The sequence below is a fragment of the Chiroxiphia lanceolata genome, chromosome 16 (genome assembly GCF_009829145.1).
Source record: "Chiroxiphia lanceolata isolate bChiLan1 chromosome 16, bChiLan1.pri, whole genome shotgun sequence".
Lineage (NCBI taxonomy): Eukaryota > Metazoa > Chordata > Aves > Passeriformes > Pipridae > Chiroxiphia > Chiroxiphia lanceolata.
Window position 1 is genome coordinate 12,134,751 of NC_045652.1, and position 21,160 is coordinate 12,155,910.

General features: G+C 48.8%; 1 protein-coding gene across 1 annotated transcript; it reads right to left on the reverse strand.

Annotated features, from left to right (window-relative positions):
* Window positions 1–7,685: 7,685 nt before the first annotated feature.
* On the reverse strand, window positions 7,686–10,185 carry LOC116794966 (galanin receptor type 1-like). Its single transcript, XM_032704230.1, has one exon. It carries the CDS (start codon window positions 9,887–9,889, stop codon window positions 8,561–8,563), a length of 1,329 nt encoding a protein of 442 aa, XP_032560121.1. The 5' UTR covers window positions 9,890–10,185; the 3' UTR covers window positions 7,686–8,560.
* Window positions 10,186–21,160: the final 10,975 nt, after the last annotated feature.

Below are 21,160 nucleotides of genomic sequence, written 5' to 3' on the forward strand. Positions count from 1 at the left end.
AGCAGGCAGCAAAGATTGCCTCTGGTTTAACAGGTTCAAATCTTCAGATAAGAAATTAAAGGCCTTGCTGTCCAGCTAGTGTTGTACTTTTGCAGCCAACCAAGCCTGGAGTGAGGAGCTTTCCCTGTGTCCTGGCAGCGTCTCTCTTGGCTTTCCTTGGTGGTGGGTATGGAGGAAGGGGACCTGCTCCATTACCACTGCCCAGACTCACACATCCATCACTGTCCCCCCATTTATCCAAGTTTTGCTTTTTGCTTGATGGAGCAAAAGGCTGGGAAAGAGTCGTTGGCTGTTTCTAGGAGTTCTGGCTTCCATCTCTGGCCCTGTGCCTTGCAGAAAAGCTTTGCTGTTTCCATGACAAATTTGGCAGATTTCTGGCTTCTGGACTGTCATGCCTGGACTTCACGAAGGGAATTAAGGAGATGAGATCAAGAGGAGTATTTTGTTATTTGAGAGCAAAGACTTTCCCACTTTACACAGCCTTCCCGTGCTGTGCTTGCAGATGTGGAAATGTGGCTGCTGGAGGTATTTTCCTTCTGGGATGTGTGTCAGCAGATCCATTTCAATCTCCCACTGTCAGTTCGGTGTGACATGATCTTGGCTAAGCCATAAATTTCCATTCACAGCCTGTGATCACAAAGATATTCATCAATTTTTGGAGGGACCAAGGGGTTTTAAACTTGATATGCCTACACTGTTATTGGGTAGGAAGTATATTTATATGTAAGGGTTTCTTATTGCTGAAGTATACAAGAAAAGCCCATATACATGGAAAATTACTTATTCTTCATTATCTGAATTTTTGCTGCAAGAAGCTGCACATCATTGGGCTGCTGTATTGTTCTGGCAAAAGGCAGCCTCAAGAAGGGGCTTAATATCCCTCACAGCAAATTGCTGGAGGACTCCCTGGAGGACACTGTTGCCCGTTTTGGCCCCTGATGGTCTGTGTGGAACAAGCAGATGGCTAAAATATATCCAAACTCGAGACCTGAAGGTAACCTGAAAGGATTAGTGAGAATTTCACCTTTCTGCAGGGAGAGAAAGGAATGCATTGCAGCTCAGACCTCTTGGAAAGGTCTAACGTGGTATTTATTTCAGATATAAATTTGACTATATAAAAATGACACCTTTGTACTCAGCCTGTGGTGCCAGATCCAGCTCTCACTTGTAAATTAGGAGTAGATCCATTCAGGCGATGGAATTACAGCAGCTGATGTGACAGCAGCCTCACCTTGGCAATATTTCATTCACTGTGTGCCTCTAATATCTCTAACATCCTGCTGGTATGAATCAGAAGAAACTGCTGAAACCAACAGTGGTGGAGAGGGAATGAAAGAGAAGCAGGATGTGCATGTTTTTGGGCAGCAGATATCCTGGGCACACTCTCCAGCCACAGAGCAGCAGCATCCCCACCGCCTCACCGGGCACTCGGGAGCTGTGCTGGAAAGATGATGCCAAAAAATGCTTTTGCACAAACTCTTGATCACCCTTTCATGTTGCTGCATGGATGCACCTCTGCACCTTCTCCCTGATGTTCCAGGGCTACCACGAGGACCTCATGTGGCTGCTTGTCCCACCCCAGCCTGTTTCCCCTCCTGCTCAGAGGAGCAGATGCAGCCTTGCCCCTGCCAAGGCTTTTCTCACAACTGAGAAAAGACTCATGAAGGAGGACTTGAGGAGGAGGATTTTGGATACTTTTGCCATTACATATCCTTGATGCATTTCTGCCAGGGGCTGTGTTATGTCGATAGCTGCTGAAGGAGAACATCCCACCTCGATGGAGGCTTTATGAGTCAGCCCACTCCAAATACCGATCCGTGCGGTGACGCAGCGCAGGAACTCTTTTGTTTGCTCCTGTGCTACCCAGAACCCAGAGAAACAGTCTGAAAAAGCAGAAGTGCTGGACGAAGCCTCTGGAATTCTGGGTTCAGTTCTCAGCTGAGGGAGGCAACGAGGAGGTGACTGAGTCACAGTCCCTCAGCAATTATGCTGCGTCTCAGGCGCAGGTACCACTTACCTGCTGCTGCTTGTGCACAGTCATGCTGGAAAAGGTTTTCCTCCAGGCATGTGGCTTTGTGAGATCCTTAGGCTGCCTCTGGTACTGATTACTGCAGATTTAATAGTGTTATTAGTTTAGCCAGTCAGACCTTTATCAGAAGAGATTAGCAGGTGCATGAGATCTTTAATATCCTTGGCAGATCTATTTCTCCCCCTGTAATTGCCTTAAGATGGTTTTATTTCACTGTCTGGACTTTCTTTCATTCCCCTTTTTATCTTTTAGCTTATTTCCTGAACGTTTTGCCACATTTTCCTTCCTCACACTGAGAAATAGCAGCTCATGACCTGTGAGCACCGGGTAATGGGATACATCTGCCTGAAGACTCTTTCATAAAGCTCTTTAATTCAGCAGCTTCATTCTTGTGGTTGAATGGCTGAGGACAGGAAAGCAGGGCTTGACTGAAAGCACCTCAAGTGGAAAATTAAGAAAGGCAGAAGACTATGCAGCACCTGGGGTAGCAGCATTTCCATTCAGGCACCCGGACGCTGGAGCATCCCCAGCTCGTGCTTGGCAGGTCCTTGCAGCCACTCTCTGCAAACTCAGTCTCACTGCAGGGATTAGTAATGAGAAGAGTTTAATCTCCCCAGTCTGCATTGGCCAAGTGCAATAGATCTCCAGGCTGTGGCCAAGCCTGTTCCATGGAGCACAGGAGCCAGCCTGGAAATCCTCCCTGGTGGCTCTGCTTGAGGATGTGATCCCTGGTGCTTGGAGGTGCTTGGCCAGGCACCAAACAGCCACCTTTGGCAGGGGCAGGGGAAGGCCATTGCTCACTGCTCTGCAGGTTGGACCCAGAGAGCCCGGCAGAGGGCTACAGCTGGGAAATGCTGCCTGATAAAGGAGTGATTTAAGTTTGGTGATTTTATCCCACAGTGCACACAGCAGCTTGTGCTCCTCAGTATCATAAAATCTCACAGAGACAAGGGTAAGGCATACGGGGACAAGCTGTTAATTCCTGGACCTTTCAGGTGCAGAAATATTTCATATGTATTTTTAAAAATAAATTATCTTTGGATAATTCATGCACACACACCAGTTTGCAACATAAACCCTCTGTCTTAGTCAGGGTGCAATGAGGTAAGAGGAAAAGGTTGGGCATAGAAAACTAAAGGTCACATTTAAAATCAAAGGTCACATTGCAGCTCCATGAGCCTTCTCCTACCCCATGGGGTGAGGATAATCACAAGCTAATCAGTGCCCCCTGCTCTGGCATTCCTGAGCCAGCTCCTCACCAGTGTGCTCTGGGTATTGATTTCTTCTGGGGGTGTCTTGCAATCAGCAAGAGACACCAAACAGGAAGGCTCTGGTGTAGATTCCTCACTTGGAAAAATGTTATCTGCAAGTGCTGCATCCATCTTTATTGCTGAAATACTTTAAAATATTTGCTGGTTGTTTCAAGCTAAGGGAGGAAAAAAAATCCCTAAGTCAGGGCAGTCAGGAGCCTCATTCAGGGTCTGGCAGGGAAACCTGGGGGTGGGCAGTCACATGAGGCTGCATTGACTTTGCAGACATGTTGTGTCAGTTCTGAGTCTGGGGACTGTGCCTGAAGATGTTTAGCAGGCAGAGAAAGCAAATATTACAGTTCCTGTGCCCCTGGGCTGACCAGACCAGTAGTCATTCATTCCCAGAAAGTTTGGGAAAGTCTTATATGATCCCCATACGTGCCAGGCAAGCTGTACTTTCCTGGAAGCTGACTCTCCCAGAGGGCTCCAGCACTCCCTTTGGTTATACCTGCTTCTAGCTGCTCTTTTATTTGTTCTTGTAGCAGACGCCAAGGATTTATTTTCTTGCCTAATATAATCACAAAGGTAAACTGAGCTGCACTGGTTTTCCTAGAAAATGTACACTGATAGTTCTCTGATTCTTTACAGCAACAGCATCACAATGCACTGGAAACCCAGTCGAGCCCTTCTTTCTCTCTGTTCCTTTAGATATTTCAAGTCAGAAGAGCTCGGGTGGTGTTGTGTGTGGCATGTGCTGTGGTGGGAGGAGTGCAGGAGGAGACACAGGAACCATGCTGGGGCTGCTGGTGTTGCAGATAACTCACCAGCCAGCTTCCATCCTGGTTTGAATCCCAGCATCCATAAGAATAATATGTAAAATTCCAGCAGGCAGGAGTTTCCCTTTGGAGGGCATTCTTCTTTCTGGGATGTTCAGGGTCATTGCAATGAAGGTGCTGACCCATCAAGAGGGTTGATGATTATTAGAAGAGGGATGGATCTGTTGATTCTGTTGTGTTGCACAGGAGTGGGCACCATCCCCCAGGGCTCCTCAGCTCTTGCTCTGGAAGTGACTGAGTGAGCATCTCTCTGCCTGCGCTGTGTCAGCGCTAACGTGTCCTGCCTCCAGATGGCTGTGTCCTGCAAAGTTTTACTCTTGGTCAAGTTATGCCAGGTCTGAAATCATCCTCTGCTCTCACCCTCCTCTTTAAAACAGGACTCGGGTCAATGTGGAGGATTTTTTGCACAGGAATGTAAGAACAAGGATACTGAATAGATAACGATGCTCAGCCCAGCAGCCTGCTCCCAGTGGTGGCTGGTAGCACGTGTCCTGGGAAGGAGCAAGCGTGGAAGTTATAGGTTATGTACCCAGTGCCCTCTAGGATGTTTCATCATTGTATTTAATAACCATTGATGGCTTTTTCTGCAGTGAACAGTCCAGTCTCCTCTTGGACCCTTTTTATTGCTTTCAGCCTCACCACCTCCTCTGCCTGTGAGCCCAGTGGCTGCCACGGTGGGAGAAGAGCTTCTGCCTTGCCCTTACACATGCTGTATAATCATTTCACTGGCTTCCCCCGAGTATTTTATTATAAGGAACAGTGATTCATCAATCTCCATGCGAGGCCTGCATACCAGTCGTGATTGTATGTACATCTATGATACCTGGTATGAAAGATTGTCTCTTTTTCCATCTCCCCCGTGGTTCGCAGGCAGAAAATAAACCTGTCGCATCTTTGAGACAGCACTGACAGTACAAGAACAGTTCATGGAATGTTCCCAAAGGGAGTTACCAAACAGCAACTCTCTGTAAGCTCCTACCACAGCAAATGGATTCAAGCACTGGCACAGGCTGCCCAGGGCAATGGTGGAGTCACCACCCCTGGAGCGACTTAAAAAATGTGTAGGCATGGCACTTGGAGACATGCTTTAGTGGGGCTTGGCAGTGCTGGATTAATGGCTGGACTCAATGATCTTAGAGGTCTTTTCCAACTGAAATGATTTAGTGATTCTAAGTAAAGCTGCTTTAAACATCCTATTTCGGTAATGTGATAAAATGCCTGTATTGATTCAAATGGCAAAGCAGAGAAGAAAGACCCATGGGGGGAAGAGTGGGACTGCGATACATTAGCAGCATTGCTGCAGGAAAACGTCCTTGAGAAAACCTAAAATTCACATCTTCAGTCTGCCTGGGCACATTTAGAGGGAAACACATTTCCTCAAGCACACACTGAGTGCAAGACGTTCGGCTTGAGCTCCTATGAGGAAACCATCTGTGTTCACCAACCAGAGCCGTGTCTGCTCCTGATTCCTCGAAGGACCAGGAGTCCCTTGAATGCCTATCAAAGCACCTGCCATCTGAAACAAGCACCTTGTGCAGCCTGGAGGACACTGAGATGTCTTCTCAGCCCTAAATATAAAGAGATCTTTTATCAGATCAGAGAGGGAAAAAGCCACCTTCCCAAGTGCTGAGGTTTCACCTCACTTGGATCCTGCGTGAGTCACCCAGGCACTGCTGCACTACCCAGACCTGTTCAGGTTAATAAAATCACTGCCAGAGCCTGGGTGGCTCACGGGATGCTGTGTGGCTTTCACATTGACGTCACTGCTTCTCATTTACCCTTGGGTGACAGTGACCGAAATTCATTACTACCTGGCAGCCGTCGGGTAAAAGCCGTGCAAAATAAATCAGTGTTCTCCACAGCAAACAGGTGTCTGCAGCACTAAAGGAGCCATTCAGACTAGCAGGGCAGGAAGGGATTTTTCATCAGGGGAGTGAAGACATGAATGAATCGATAGAGCGAGGGGAATTCAGTGGCAGGGAGTGATAACAGAGAGAGGCAGGGGGAGATTTCACTGTAGAGACAGTGGAGAAGGAGTTGGAGTGTGGGGGATAGAGAGGGAGTGACCAAGGAGACAAAGAGGAGATAAAGTGAGCAGTTTGACTTTATTATAGGAAAACAGGGACACTGAATGAAACTGCAAAATACATTTAAAAGGGTGAAGAGGAGATAACCTTGCTGCAGCATATCTCGGTGATCAGGAGTGCTGTGGGGCTGGAGGAAGGTATGGACATGTGCATCAGGAGGGGAAGGCCCAGGTAGGCTCAGGACAACACAGTTCCCAGTATTTCTGCCTCTGTGGGGGGTACAGAGACTCTCAGGCAGGACCCAGGCATCACCTCGTGAACTCAGAGAAAAAAATTCTCCTCCGGGATACTAAAATGTAGATTTCTTGTACCTTTGACTGCATCATTTGATCCCGGCCACTTTCTGAGCCAGGACACCACAGAGAATGGAGCTGGTCTGGCATCTTCATGATCCTTTCACTGTGGTTTATTCAGGGTAGGAACAAACACCTTGGTCAGGACAACTTAGGGAAATTTCAATATTGTGTCACATCTGGTCTGGGGATGGAGGCCATCTGTTTACAGGACCTGGAGTCAGCGGGTGTTCAGAGTGAGCTTTTGATGGCCCTCAGCCTGCCACATTTTGCCAGCCCTAAAAATATGCCTTGAAAGAAGAAATAAAATCTCTACAGGCTTTTCTCCACAGCTACCAAAAGATCAGGTAGTAGGTACACTCCTATATCACCTGCAAAAATGCAGATGTTCTCATCTCCAGCACACATAGAAGCCATAAATCTGGGCAGTTGTAATGTCTTTTTCATTCATATAAAGAGAATACAAATTGCGGATGGCACTACCTGGCAAGGAGGAATCTTGTTTTCCAGGCAGATCATTGTTAAAATAAAATGCTATTGAGTGATCATGACAAAGGTTAGGTTGAATGGCTATTTTTTGTCTTTTGTGGGCAAAAGGCCCTCTGGAAGGCAGCAGGATATTATGCGAAACTTAGATTTCACAAAACATCCTTCCTCTCTTCAGAAATAAATAAAAAAAAAAAGCCCCCAGTCATGAAAAGCCTGAGTTCCATTAAATGCAAAATACTCTCCCAGGGACACTGCTGGGTTGGGTCTGTGGTTTGCTGAGAGGAGAGAGAAGCTGTGCTGAGTGCTGGGGCACAGGTAGCCAGGGCATGGGCTGTTCTGGCACCAGGAGATGATGCACGTCCCCTCACATCTGGCACTGGCCAGGCATGGGGAAGGGGCTCATCTCTGGTTTCATTCCAGCCTTTTGGCTCTTTTGTACCTTTTTTTCCTCCTACTTGTTGTCTGGTCTGACGTGTTCTCACTTAGATCTTGGGGAGAAAGGTCTCTTTTCTTTATGAATACAGATCCAGTGCTCAGCACAACAGAATGTTCAAGCCTTACTGGAGCCTTTCGATGCTAACATAATAAAAATACACAATTTATTTATCAAAGCCTCCTTTAAAGGAGATGAGGGAAGAAATAGGTTTTAACATACTTGTGATCCTCAGGAAAAGCAAGCACTTTGATTTGTTCCTTCCCAGACAAATAACATTGCATTCATTGTTTCTGATTTTATTAGCTATAAACCACTTTCTATTTTTATTTTCACATGCCATTGACTTTGTTTGGTACAGACACAGCTGAACAAGACTGGTTTTTCAAGTGCAAATCATGTTAATAGATGCCCAGTTCTTTCCACTCCACACACAGGAACTGTAAGAAAGAGAGCTGATGCCCAAAAAATATTTTCCTATTGCATTTCCTAAATCACCTCTGAAGCCACATTATCCCTTCTGAATTCCCAAATGTGGAGTGGTGATGGTTTCTTTAGTACTTCTGGCACTGTCTCTTCACATAAGGAGAATTTATTTGCATGGAGGAGTGAAACAATACGACCAGACAATGAAATCTCAAGTGGTAAAATGCGTGAAATTCTCCATCTATATTACTTTTTATGATGCTGTTTCCAGCTTTTCTTCACTGCTTACAACTACAACTGATGGATTTGGAGCAGAGAGTGCCTCTTATCGCTGCTCTTCATCATCAAGGGTGAGCAGCAGCAAGCAGTCAAATTGTTGCTGTATCCAAACAGCATTTCTGCATCCAGAGCTGGAGCTGCAGGGAGAGCTCACTCGCTGGGAACTTGATCTATCTAATTAATGTGACTGTTGACTGGGCAACGGGCTACACATCCAGTTGTCCCCAGTAAAAATCATTTGTCTTAAAATTTGATTTGAGTTAAAATACATCATCTTTTTCTCTCTTTACCTGTTTCTTTCCCTGTCACAGTACTTTTGAACCTGTGTCGAGAGTTATTATAATCAAGTTCTCTTCCATCATTAAAATACTGGGTTCAGAAAGACCTCTAGAGTCCTTAAATGCAGATGAGGGTATGAGAGGCACTTCCTGAGCAGAATTACAAGGAAGTGTTCTCACTGGAGACAGTGTTCAGAGGTGGATGCTGGCAGGAGTTCAACTGTCCACACTTGTTCTTGTGGCCATGACCCCCCTGACATCTCCTGCCCAGGGTAGGGGTAGTGGTGGGTCCTTTCCTTGCTGGCTCCACTGAACTCGGGTAAGAGAGCAGCTCTGGGACCGAGGAACGAGTTGCCCCTTCAGACAGAGAGAAGTTAAAGAGAGAGACCATTCTTTGGTGGTATTTGCTCTTCATTTCCTTGGCCGATCTGTAGAGGTTCCCAACAAAGCAATAGCATATGGGGTTGAGGCTGGAATTGGTGAGGCCAAGCCACTGGGCAAAAGGTCTGAGCTGCAGGATCCAAGGAGAAGGAGTCACATCCTGCAAAGACTTGGGGATGTTGAAATCAATCCAGATGTCCATCAGGTAGACGGGCAGCCAGGAGATGGCGAACAGCAGGACCAGGGCCACCACCATCTGTGCGACCTTCCTGCGGACCTTCAGCCTGGAGGCCGGCAGGGATCGGTTCAGGGCGGTGCTCTCCTTCAGCTGGCTGCCGCGGCTCCACAGCCGGCGCACCGTCAGGAAGCAGATGGCCATGTTGAACAGGACTGGCAGGCAGTAGAGGGCACAGAAGAGCAGAAAGTTGTAGGCTTGCTTGAGCCTCTCCTGAGGCCAGATCTCCCTGCAGATGGAAAACACCAGGGGCAAGCCCTCCACCACCCCAATCTCATCCCGCTTGTTCATGAAGATGAGGGGCATGCATATCCCTGAGGACAACAACCACACCACCAGGATGGTGCTGAGGATCCTCTTCTGGGTGAAGAAAGAGCGGGCGTTGAGAGGGTTGTGCACGCTGTAGTACCGGTTCACACTGATCACCGTCAGGCTGAGGACGCTGGCGGAGACAGAAACAGCCTGAATGAAGGGCACTGCCCGGCAGAGGAAGTCCCCGTACACCCAGGCTTTGTAGATGAGGTTGCCCACGGTGATGGGCATGCAGATGCACACCACCATGAGGTCACACACCGCCAGGTTGATGAGGAGGCTGCGGGTGGCACTCAGGCTGGACACCCGACTCCGGCGCTTGCGGGTCAGCACCCTGATGGACATGATGTTGCCCACGAATCCCACCACGAAGGACACCAGGTACATCACTGTGAGGCTGATGGTGACGGGCTCCTTCGCGAAGAGGAAGAGCATCTTCTCCAGCTCTTCCCACCCCAGTTCCTGGCTCACATTCCAGAGCCCGCCTTGGGTCTGATTCTCCTCCTCCCAGACCTGCAGAAGTCCAGGGGGGGGCCCGGGGATAGGGGGGGACGAATCCATGGCTGAGGCCCCCCGGGCGCCCCGGGCTAACGGGGCAGAGCCTGCCGCGCTGCTCTCAGCGCTCCGGGCATGGCGAGCCGGGACCAGCCCTGCCTGCAAGAGAGGGTGCGGAGAGAAGGGGTGAGCGGCCACTCGGGGCAGCGATCGCCCTTCGCGAGGACCTGCCGGACCAGCAATTGCTTACCCGCAACTTACTTGAGAAGCGGCTGTAGTGCGGGGTGGGAGGGCTGGGCAGCGGCACCGGCACCGGCAGCGGTCCGGGCAGCGGCGGCGGGGCCGGCGGGAGCCCCGAGCCCGGCGGGAGCCCCGTGTTCGGCCGCGGCGAGACGGCGCCTCCGGTGGGAGAACCGGGAAGGCGCCCTGGTACCCCCGCATCCCGGAGAGTAGCCCCATCCCCGGTTCGCCGCCACTTCCCCCGCTCCCTCCCGGGAAAGTTGCGTGTCCCGCAGTCGCGCTGCCGGACCCCGGGCTGGCCCCAAACCCCCGGTTCCCCCCGGTTCCCCGGCTCTCCCGCGGCGCGGCGGCACTCACCGGGCGGACGGCGGGCGGGCTCCTCCCGCCGGCAGCTCTGCCGTGTGTGTGTGTCTGTGAGCGTGTCCGTGTGTCCGTGTGTCCGTGTGCACGGCGGCAGCACCCGACCCGCTACCACACGCGCGTGCTCGCACCCACGCACCCACCGCACCGCCAGCCCGGCAACCTCCCCGCGCCGCACACACGGTGCACACCCGCACACGGTGCACACCCGCACACGGTGCACACCCCGCACACGGTGCACACCCGCACACGGTGCACACCCCGCACAGGTTGCACCCCGCACACACGCACACAGCCCCGCACACAGCCCCGCACGCACGCACAGCCCTGTCCTGCGACCCCCGCGCACACACACAGGGACCCCCGACAGACTCCACACACCCCCTCCAGCGCACACGCAGGTCTGTAGACCCGCACACACACACACTGTGCACACTCCCCCTGCACGCACTCGGCTGCACGCACCTTCCTACAGGTGTCCTGCACACCCGCAGGCACCCTGAGCATCCACCCGCCCCGCTCCTCACCTCCACCTCCAACCCACTCCCACACCTCTGCGTGTCCGCGCTCGTTTTGCACTCCCCGACCCCTCCCCGCACACACAGGGGCGGCTCAGCCTCCGCACCCCTTCACACCCCTCCACACACCCCTTCCCCCAGTCCTGCCCTGCACTGCAGAGGAGCCCCCTGACCTTCTGCCGGGAGCACTGGCTGGGGCGGCACGGGATGGACTGAGCCCCTGCCCGAGCCGAGCCAAGCCGGGCCGAGCCGAGCCAGGATAGGCTCAGCCAAGCCTAGTCCTTGCCCGGGCCGGGGTAGACTGAGCCGAGCCGAACTGTGCCAGCTTCCCCTCCCGCCAGGCGCCAAGAGCCCGACCGGCCCGGCCGGGGTGCTGAAGGGACAGCTCCGCCAGGGCCGGGCAGGCACCGGGCACGGACAGGGGGGGACTGGTCCAGTCGTGGACTATTCTCGATGTTCCCCTTCTCCTCCTCTCCTGGGGTCCCTGGGCTCAGCCGCAGCAGGGCAAGGAGGGACCCGGGCGCTTCACTTCTGCTCTAACATCACCCACTCTCTTGGCTCTGGCAGAGCCTGGCACACCAAAGGTTAACCCCACCCAAGCGAGAAGTGTTCCCAAAGGAACCGAACCTTTGGTCTTTTCTACTAAACTGAAGGAATGAGAAGAATGGGTCATGGAAAGAATCACTTGAAAAGTGGAAGGGCTTGCTTGGGGGGCAAGGTTGGTTTGTAAAATGAAGCTTTTGACTGCAGCTGCTCAGAGGATGCCAGTGAATCACAGGGGAAGATGCTTGGTGAGAGTAACTGATACCTCTGCTCGAGGTGTTTAATTTTTATTCTCTTTCTTTGCCTTCCCTGAGAGAGAGTAAGGTAACAAATACAGCCCATGTGGAAGCTGTCTGTCACTGAATGGTGAATGCCCTTGATTTCACCGGGAAATTCCCAATCCATTTTAGTTCATGTGTGTGAAAGAATAAAGTAAATATTTTTGGTCAGCCTTACGTGAAATGAAAGAAAGATCAGCAGTGGAAACACATTTCGGGGGCAGGGAAATGTGATCAGCATATAAAACTCTTCTGCATGAGAATGAATTTGCTTTAAACATGTGACTGCTCATTCCCTTATAGTTTTATGCATGTGTATTTATAGGTCTTCAGAGACAAACAACTTCTACAAACTAATTTCAGAGTGTTGCCCAGAGCACAAGGTACACATTATTCCATGCAGTGAAATGCACAGATACTCTCATGGACACCTAAAAGCTGCTGCAATTTCACAGCTGCTCCACAAGCAAATAGATCTGTGGCAAACAGGCAACTACACAGGCCATGGTTGGAGCTAGCAATTGGAAACCTCCATGCACTCGAGCCCTTGCCAGCCTCTGCCAGCCTCCCTATACAGAAAACAAAGAATGGAGGTGGTTAAGTCAATATTTTTAGTAGGGTATTAACAGAATACAAGAGAAGAGAGTGCAGAAATGTGCCAGGACTTGTTCTGTTCAGGTAGTCACCTTCCAAATTGTCAAGTTAATAAATACACTTCTTTTTCTCCCCCAAGCATTTTATTTGTAACCCTCATGATTTACTGCTAAGGAACCTTTACAACTTAAAGACTAGATTACTAAGTTGATCAATGGTTCAATATAATTAGAATGAATCTGCTATTGCATCCATTGACACAACTCACAAGTGCCAAGTCATCTCTAACAGCAAATGACGAATCTGTATGGTATGTACAGCTGAGAGAGAGGACAGGGCATTGATTATAATGAGTTCATTGATTCTAACAAGTTCAAAGTCACCAGATAACTCAAGATGGGGAGTCTCCAACAAAAAGAAATGCTGTACCCTTTTCACATTTGTTTGCCTCTTATGGAATAGCTTTGAAGCAGAAGCTAAATAAAGCCCAGTGGAGACAGGAGCCATCCTTCACCAGCAAGGGTAATGGGCTGGGCTGTGATCATACAGCGATGTGCATCAGAAATAACCCACTGGTCTCACCGGAGTTACAGCTGTGAACAACTGACCTGAGAGGAGGAATGAGTCAGCCACTTTGGGGCTTTGCCAGAATCTCAAAAACCCTCACATTTCCCATGCGCCCAAACCTGCTCTGCCCACTGCGCGTCAGAGTCCCAGGGCAGGGTAAATTTAGCCTCGCTGTCTCAGCACAACTCACTGCCCCTGCAGCAGGAGCTGGGTGTCACATGGCTGCAGTGATGCTCTGCCTGTCCCATGCCCAAGAATGGGGGTGATTTCAGGAAATCCTGATGCTTTTCCAGTTTATGTTGGACCTTGAGTGTGAAGGTGGAGCAAATCCCATGGTTGTGCATCTACTTACAGCTGCTCATGTGCCCTCTCCACTCAAACTTTTCTTCCTGCTGAGCAAAAGGGGCACAGTACCCAAACTCTCTGCCAGGATTTGGGGAATGCACACCCCTGTGTGTTGCATCTGCATCCTTGACCCCTGTGTGGTGGCTGGCACCCAACCAAAGGGCACTTTGCTTTCTTAGCTTTCTTCCAGTGCATATCTTGACATGCCTGATGTGTCTCAGCTGTCACAGTTTGATGTAAAGGCCTGTTTTGAGTATATAGCTTTCTCCCTCTGTGCTTGCCCATAAGATAGGTGAGGTGGGGTCTGCTCACTTCACAGAGATTAAATAAAATTAGGGCTTGTCTCAGTCACGCACTGGCTGGATTGTTGCTGCCAGGATGGACTGCCGTGGTGCTGCTTGGGTTAGGTGAGCTGGGAGCACAACCCAGCTCGATGTCAAGAGGGGAACACTGGCACCGGTGAGTTTCCCACTTGATTTTGCCGGGAGGTGCTACCCTTGGAAAGCACTGGACAAATCTTTCATTGCCCCTTAGCTCTTCTGCCTCTCACACTATTTGACTGATGGCATGGAGATGGGAGGGATAAGGAAGACTCCTCCAGCCCTCACTGCCCTGTACTCCTTCTCCCTTCCAGGTCCCTGCTGCCGCTGCAGGCTGGGACATGGTGCGTGAGCATTTCCAATGCTGATATAAACAGGAGTAACACTGAAACCTGTCTCTCTCCGTCTGTGTTGCCATTAGACGAGAGAGACAGCATCACCTTTTCCTAGCTCTCATTGGACAAAAGAAGTGTCTATTTTTTTCCCCTGGGACGTTTTCTTACAAATCTCTAACCCAGCGATAAAACTCCCCAAATCCTGAGTGCCATCGGTCTGGGGATCTCTGAGCCGGCTTTGCTGCTCCCTCTGCTGGTGACTGCTCCGTCCCCGTGCCATCTCTGCTCCGGCACCTCAGTTTTGGAGGGAACACGAGCTATTTCTGGCCCCGTGGTCCAGGTCCTTATCATAGTTCTGGCGTGGCATTTGCGAATGTCAGCGCTTTGATGCGGCTGTGAATCCAGGAGGAGATAAGAGGCCAGCGCTGCACACAATCAAAGGCAATACAAAGAAGATGCCAAGTGTACTTCAGATTCTTTGAAAATAAAATAGCGAAGCAAATAAAAAACATCTGGGAATTGATGTTTGTTGTTTGTAATTACTTCCATGAGAGTGAAAATCTTTCTTCTCCCACTAGTCTTCTCTCTCAAGCAAAGAATGAAACATTTAAACTATCTCAAGCGTCCTTTGGAGGATTTTAAATGGAGAATGTGTGCATTTTTATATCTGGGAATATTCACTGGTCTGTTTTCATAAACAGATATGTGCCAAATTCCATATCTTCTGTCCTTTTTATTGGAAGCCTTTTAGATTGAGTGCTCCGGAAATGTAGTGGCTGAAACAGAGAGATAATTTTGCACAGAAGAATTTGTCTGATACCATGTTCACTCACTCAAGAACAATGAAACAAAACACCATTTTGACATTGGAGTGATAGAAAAATCTGTCTTTCAGATATCTTTGCTTTTGGCAAGTAGCAGCCTGGGAGTGCAAGGCTGAATGTGATCCTGCAGAACCCCTGCTTAAACCCAGGACCACATCAGATCAACTTGACCCTGTCTCAATAAAAGGAGAGTCCTAAATGGAGAGGTACTGCATAATAAATGGGTTTTTTTAAGGAGAAATCAGTGTTGTGGATCCCCAAATCATTGCACAAACTTACAGACAAGGTTTTGAAGTGATACTGAGCACTCAAGTCAAGCCTTTGAGAAGTTAAGAGAAGCCAGAACTTGACAGGGGTGGCAGCTGACATGTAAAGCAACTGTCTAACACTGGCTGCACGCAGCCCTTCTCTCCCTGGAGCTGTGATTCAGGATCAGATGAAGCAACAGTGGGATTTCCTCCGTGTTCATGTTTTGTGTGGTGGTTCTTGCTCTCTTCATCAATACAGCCACCACCAGCCCCAAGGAGAAATAATTAGAACCAGACAGAAAGCAGAGCCCACGTCAAACAGATTCTGGTAATTGAGGAAATCTGCTGAAACCACCAGATTTGTGGGGCTCCATTTCATCCTGTTATGTCTTCAGTGCTCTTAACAGTTTGGCACTGATACTACCAAGAAGAGAGGCAGATAAAACAGCATTAAGATCAGGGTCTGCTAGGGCATCCAGTCCTCCCTCCATCCTTCTACCTGCACACTGCCAGACTTGCATTTCAATATTCCTTCCCTGGTGCTCTATACCCAGGTGCAACAGGCTAGTAAAGGGCTTTTTAGATGACAAAGCTTTCTGGGCTCCATCAGCTGATTGCCATCTGGGGGAAATCTGACAAAGGCTTTAAATTTGCCACTGTTTGCCTTTTTCCAGCTGCAGAGGCTTGCAGCAGGGAAACGAGGGGAGGCAGGAAGGAAAGGATCCGAGAAAAAAATGCTCTCAGGGCCCAGATCTGTGAACATGAGGGAGGAGATAGAGATTTTAGAGAATACAATAGGAGGGAGTTTGTCTTTCTGAGCAAGCTAATTTGCTTTCAGCTGAGGTGACACTTTGCCAGTAGCTGTCACAAAACAGATACTCCTGGGATCAGGTTGCAATAAGGATTAGAACTTGAGCACATTTACAACAATGATGATCAATCAAGTGTTATGCATTTAAAAATAAGCTTTCCTGTATTTCTTACTTCTAATCAGGAAATCCTTAGGATTTGTGCTCTATGGATTCAGGAGTGAATAAGCTGGGAGTCAGGGAGAGATGTAATCCTGGCTCTGAATGCTCTGAGACAGTAGAGGATAATCTGTGAGTTATTTACCTTCAGCAGCCACTTAGAAGGAATCACCTTTTTCTGTAACTAAAGTCATAGAAAAGCAGGCAGGGAGAGGCTTTGAGGGGTTGTTAAACACTGTCAGGTTCAGCTGTAAACTTCTCTCTAATGCCTCACCTCTCTCTGTGCAGTGACTCATGTGGAAAGGCTCGGGCAATTTACTGGAAGTACAATCAGTGCCCTCTCATCACCACTGACCGCTTCTGCCTTTCTGCTTCCAGTCTGTGTTCACAGCACAGAGCAACTTCAGGAAATGAAAGCTGACAATAGCTGCAGTTCGGCACAAAAGCAGAGGGGGTTACAAGGCGAAAAAGCTGCACTTCAGTTCTACTCCCCATTTTTGAAAGCAGCAAGATTTTTGTGCCTTAGGTCACACAGAAGTTGCCGAGTCTTTCTTTGGAAAGGGGATGTATCAAGGAAGGGGAGGAAAATGAAGGGATGTTGATGGTTCTTTGGTTGTTGTGCGGGCTGGAGCATGAACAAAGCTAGAAAACAGTTGATTAGAGTCTGTGAGCACAGTGTGTACAGTGTGTAGAGGTGCACAGAAACTCCCTGGGCTAATGAGCTGCTCTGCAGCCCTGGTCCCTCACTGAAGACAAGGGGCTGGCTCAGCTGTGGAACCTGAGCTATGAAGGGGTCCAGCATGGAGCTTGTTGGCTCATTAAGGCTTGGGGCAACACCTGATAGATCACCAAAAGTCCCGGCCCAACCTACCCATAAGCTCCATGGCCAGGCCATGAGCTGCAGGGTGAGAACATCAGGCTGGAGCTAAAAGCACTTGGTTCCCTCTTTCCTTTTCTGCTCTTCTTCTTTCTTGCCTTGGTTCCCTCACCTGCACAAGGGTGTTATGATAGTTCTTTTTATAGTTTACTTGGATCCTTGTGATTTAGAAGTGCTTTGTAAGACCCAAACAGCCTTACAATGGGGTGATGGTGCAGAGAAAACATCCTGATCTCCACAAGCTGTTGCCTTGTGCTCTGGTAAATTCAGAGATTTGGCTAGTGATGTTCATGTAGCTTGAAGGAATAACATGATAAATTGCATCTAGCTTTGGCAAGAGGGTCTTGAACTGACTGTGGAACTGAAGGGCCAGCAAATTTGGGCATCAGGCTAAGTTCTGTCACCTTTTCCTCAGGCAGCAGAGGATGTACAATAACTCAGCTGCCAAAATAGTGATACCGTTAGCTTCCGATTCTCCAACCTCTAGAGCAGATCCTTTCTTTCAAAAAATAATCCCTCTCCAGCCTTTCATGTCTGCAGCTGGTTCCTGCCACCATGTATGCAAGATCAGGGTTGGGAGGTGTGCTTCTGTGTCTGAGCTCGCTCTGGGTGGAGATGCTGTGAGTTAGAATGGCTTTATAAACCTGTCTTTAACTGCAATAAGGGAACCATCCCTCTGCTTTCCAGCAGAGACTCTTTTCTAGCTGCAATCTGGGGCTGCCTGCTGCCTCAGAAATGCCTCTTCCCAGCCAGAACTGACAGCTACTGCTCTTTTCCTCTTTTTTCTTTTTTTTTTTTTCTTTTTTTTAGCTTTCCTCATATGTTTCAGAAAAAGGCTGAACAATTTCCCTCTGTGTTTCTTGGTCCTGTCAGCAAACACCTGCGACTCCTGAGCATTTAAGAAGTTTGACAGCCCACAGTGTTGAACAATCAGCCTCTTAGATAAGTACTCAGAGACATAAGGAAGAAAGTCCTTGCTGATAAGGTCTGCATTTCCAGCAGGTGTTTCTGTAACAATGTGTTGGGAAACCAGAAGCCTTGGGGGATGTGGGAAATTAGAGATGCCACAGATAGGGGGACCAGGATCACTGAGCTGTACTGTGACACAGCTGCTTGTTATTAGTAGAGAGAAGATCTCTGCTGCAACCCAGCTGTTGTCTATCAGGAGATGCTCCTGGGGCCATTGAAATGGGAGGAGAAAGGGAATTGTTGGTTAAATGGTTAACAACTGCCCTTCTCCTGCATTTCTTCACCAGAGCTGTCGTCGAGCTGTAAGTAGCTAAACCCCCAGCATCAAATTTGGTAGGTTTGAGCTTTTTTACACGACAGGGATGGTCATGTAAAAAAAAATAATATTAACTCTCAAAGTGAGCATGGGGCACAGGCAACCTGCATGACTTCCTCCTTTTTTTGAGCTTTCCTAGAAGTCTTCTCACTGCACTGACAACAAGTCTTCCCTTTCCCTCACTGCCTTTCCTAACTTGAGGCAGGACCCAGTGTCTGATATTCAATTGTCTCTTGCTCAGGCTGGCAGGGATGGTGTCAGTCCGATGTCCCCAGGCTGCTGCTCTGCTGATGAGATGTGACTGTGGCTGATGTGGGAGCTGTTTGCTCACCAGCCTGTGAGGAATTTGCTGGTGTTTGCTGCTGGGGTGTGGGATGATTGCCAGTGGTGTCAGGGACACCAAGGGGTGGCTCTGATCGTGCAGCAGCAGATGCTCCACAGGAGATCCGTGACACTGCCAGAGGGGATCTTGGCCCTGGGAGTCCTGGCACAGTTCAAGCACAAAGGATTATGAGCCTGACTTTCCCCTCTGGAGACACGCCAGAGCATTTCTGAGCTCTGCAGATCCAGCCCAAATGAGGAGAATCAGTGGGAGGTCACCACCTCTGTTGGCTTTGCCTCCTGAGGGACATTTCTCTTTCTCAGGTATCCCTCCTATAAGCTCTATGGGCAGCAACTGCTGCTTTATCTGAAAATCCTGACTAGGACAGTCCCTATTCCATCCTGCAGCAATTGCTCTCTCTAGAACATTCCAGAGGGCTCTTATGCAGCACTTGGCCACAGCAAAAATATTGAGCTTGACCTTGAGGTTGGGCAGTGAAATTCTGGTGGAACCCTCCAGAGCTGCACCCCCAGCAGCTGCAGCTCCTTCCCCTTCAAAAGCTTTCCAGCTCTTCAAAAATACCCCTGGACAAGAGCTTGTCTCCATCAGTTCCCTCCCCAGTTTCAAATCCTGGGTCATGAACAGGAAGACTGGTTGAAATTTGGAAGAAGAATTGATTTGTTCCATTTGATCCCCTCAATGCCAGCATAAGATGCTTCTGTGGAAGTCTGGTGTGCCAACCCTGATCCTGAGAGTTTAACTGACCATCATAATTATGGGGATTCATTTTTTTTCTGGAGTTTCTCCTTAAGGGGCAGATGAGGGGCACAGACTTGGAGGGCATTTCTTTCCCCATAAAACTGTGCAAAACAGCTATAAACAGCCAGCCCTGAAGTTTTCCTCCCAGCAGTGCTCAGTAGATTCCCAGACCTCTCTTGCTCTGCAGTCCCCTTCCCCCTTGGCTGTGTTTTGGCTGGAGGAGGCAGCAGAGCTGTGGATGTGTCAGGAGAGATGGGGCTCTCTCGGTGCAGATGGTAATGCAGTGAGATCAGCCGCTGGCAGGAGCTGGAGGGAACGTGTCCAGCAGGAGTCAGGGCATAATCTCTGTCTCTGCCTGATTTTTGTGACATCTCTTTATTTGTTTGTACTTGAAATGTTTTTTACCCTGTTTTTCTGTGGCCCTTGGTGCTCACTTCTGGAGAACAATGGAATTGTGGGGTGTTTCTGCAGCAGTGGCTATAGATGGAGCTGGTGGCCATGTAAGTACAAAGCATTACCCTTATGAATCATTTAACCACTTTTCCTTCATGAAAAATTATCTATGTCTATCAGCCCCCAAATAAGCACCAAAAAAAGTGATTTCTTTCAAATGCTGCTCAGTATTATCAGATGGATGACACAGAGATCCCAGTGGGCCTGATTTTGTCTGAGTTTGTGCCTGTTTTACTGAAGGGATGGCCATGAGAGCAGTTTGTTGAACAAACAGACAACCAGAATTTGAGTTGACCCTCTTGTTCCAGTGGTGACAAATTTATTCCAGGCCAGAGAAAGTCTCACCATCCCCAGTTTTCCTGACTTGCAATCAAGACCGCTGCCATTTCCAAACCATATTTTCTGTTCTTTAGGGTAAAGGTACCATTTGGTACCATATTGTGTTCCCATTGAGCTCTTTGCCACAAGAACAGGGTGGTTTTCAGTTATTGTTCTTTTATAGTCTGGGAAAACATTATAAACTTTCGAACAGATTCATAAATGTCAACTTTGTGGCATCATGTGTTGGGGTTTGCTGCAGCCACCTCTTCCTCATGAGTCCTTGAAAGTATAAATAGAAGGAAAAGTTGGGAATGGCCAATTTGAGCATTGAGAAAAGGCTGGAGCAAAGCCCAGATCTCACCCTAAGGCAAAGATGGATCAGGGCTGACTTCTTACGAAGTGATTTCTCCTCAGTGGAAAGGACAGGCAAGGCAGGATCATTCCTTTTGCATCAGGAATGTGGTCTGTCTTATGTCTGAGGAACAAAAGAGTGATTTGGGGGCAGCTGCAATTGCATTTTTGGAATAAGTTCTTGTTCAGATTTAACACTGTGACATTATGCTGTTTATGACGCGTGTAATTAAAACAAAGTAAAAATAACATCTTTTAGCCTGCTGTGGCCTGGTGGAGGAGTCAGAGATATGTTGTGCTCCAAGGAAGAGGTTGGAAAAGAGAAGAGGGTGCAAGGAACAAGTGGACTGTTTTGAAAGACAACTAAGAAGGGGGAGAAAAGAAAACAAGAAAGCGGAGCAAAGAGAAAATCCAGAGGCTATCCATGGGAATAATGGCACTTTGTTCATTCCAAACATATCATAATTTCTAGACCCTGATGTACTCAGTTCCTTTTGTTTGGAGTCCAGCTGCATTTCTGGTGCATGATAGAGGGCCCATGTGTTTTTATGTGTCTCCTTAAGCTCTTGTCCTTTTCTGACCCACTACACCACTCTTAGGGGTCTGTCTAGGAAGCCTGGAGTTGGCAGGACTTGGGCTGAGCAAATTTCCTTGAACCAGTGAAAGGAATTTCTGGCAATATCTGACAAGATGAACCTTATCCCACTGATCTGCTGATGAGGGAGCATCACCTGCTATTAGCCTTCAAAGCAAAAAGGCAGTATTTTCCCAGTGCCAAACCCAAGCAACCCTCCTCTGTGTCCTCCTGCCCAGTCACCAGCCTTTGTTT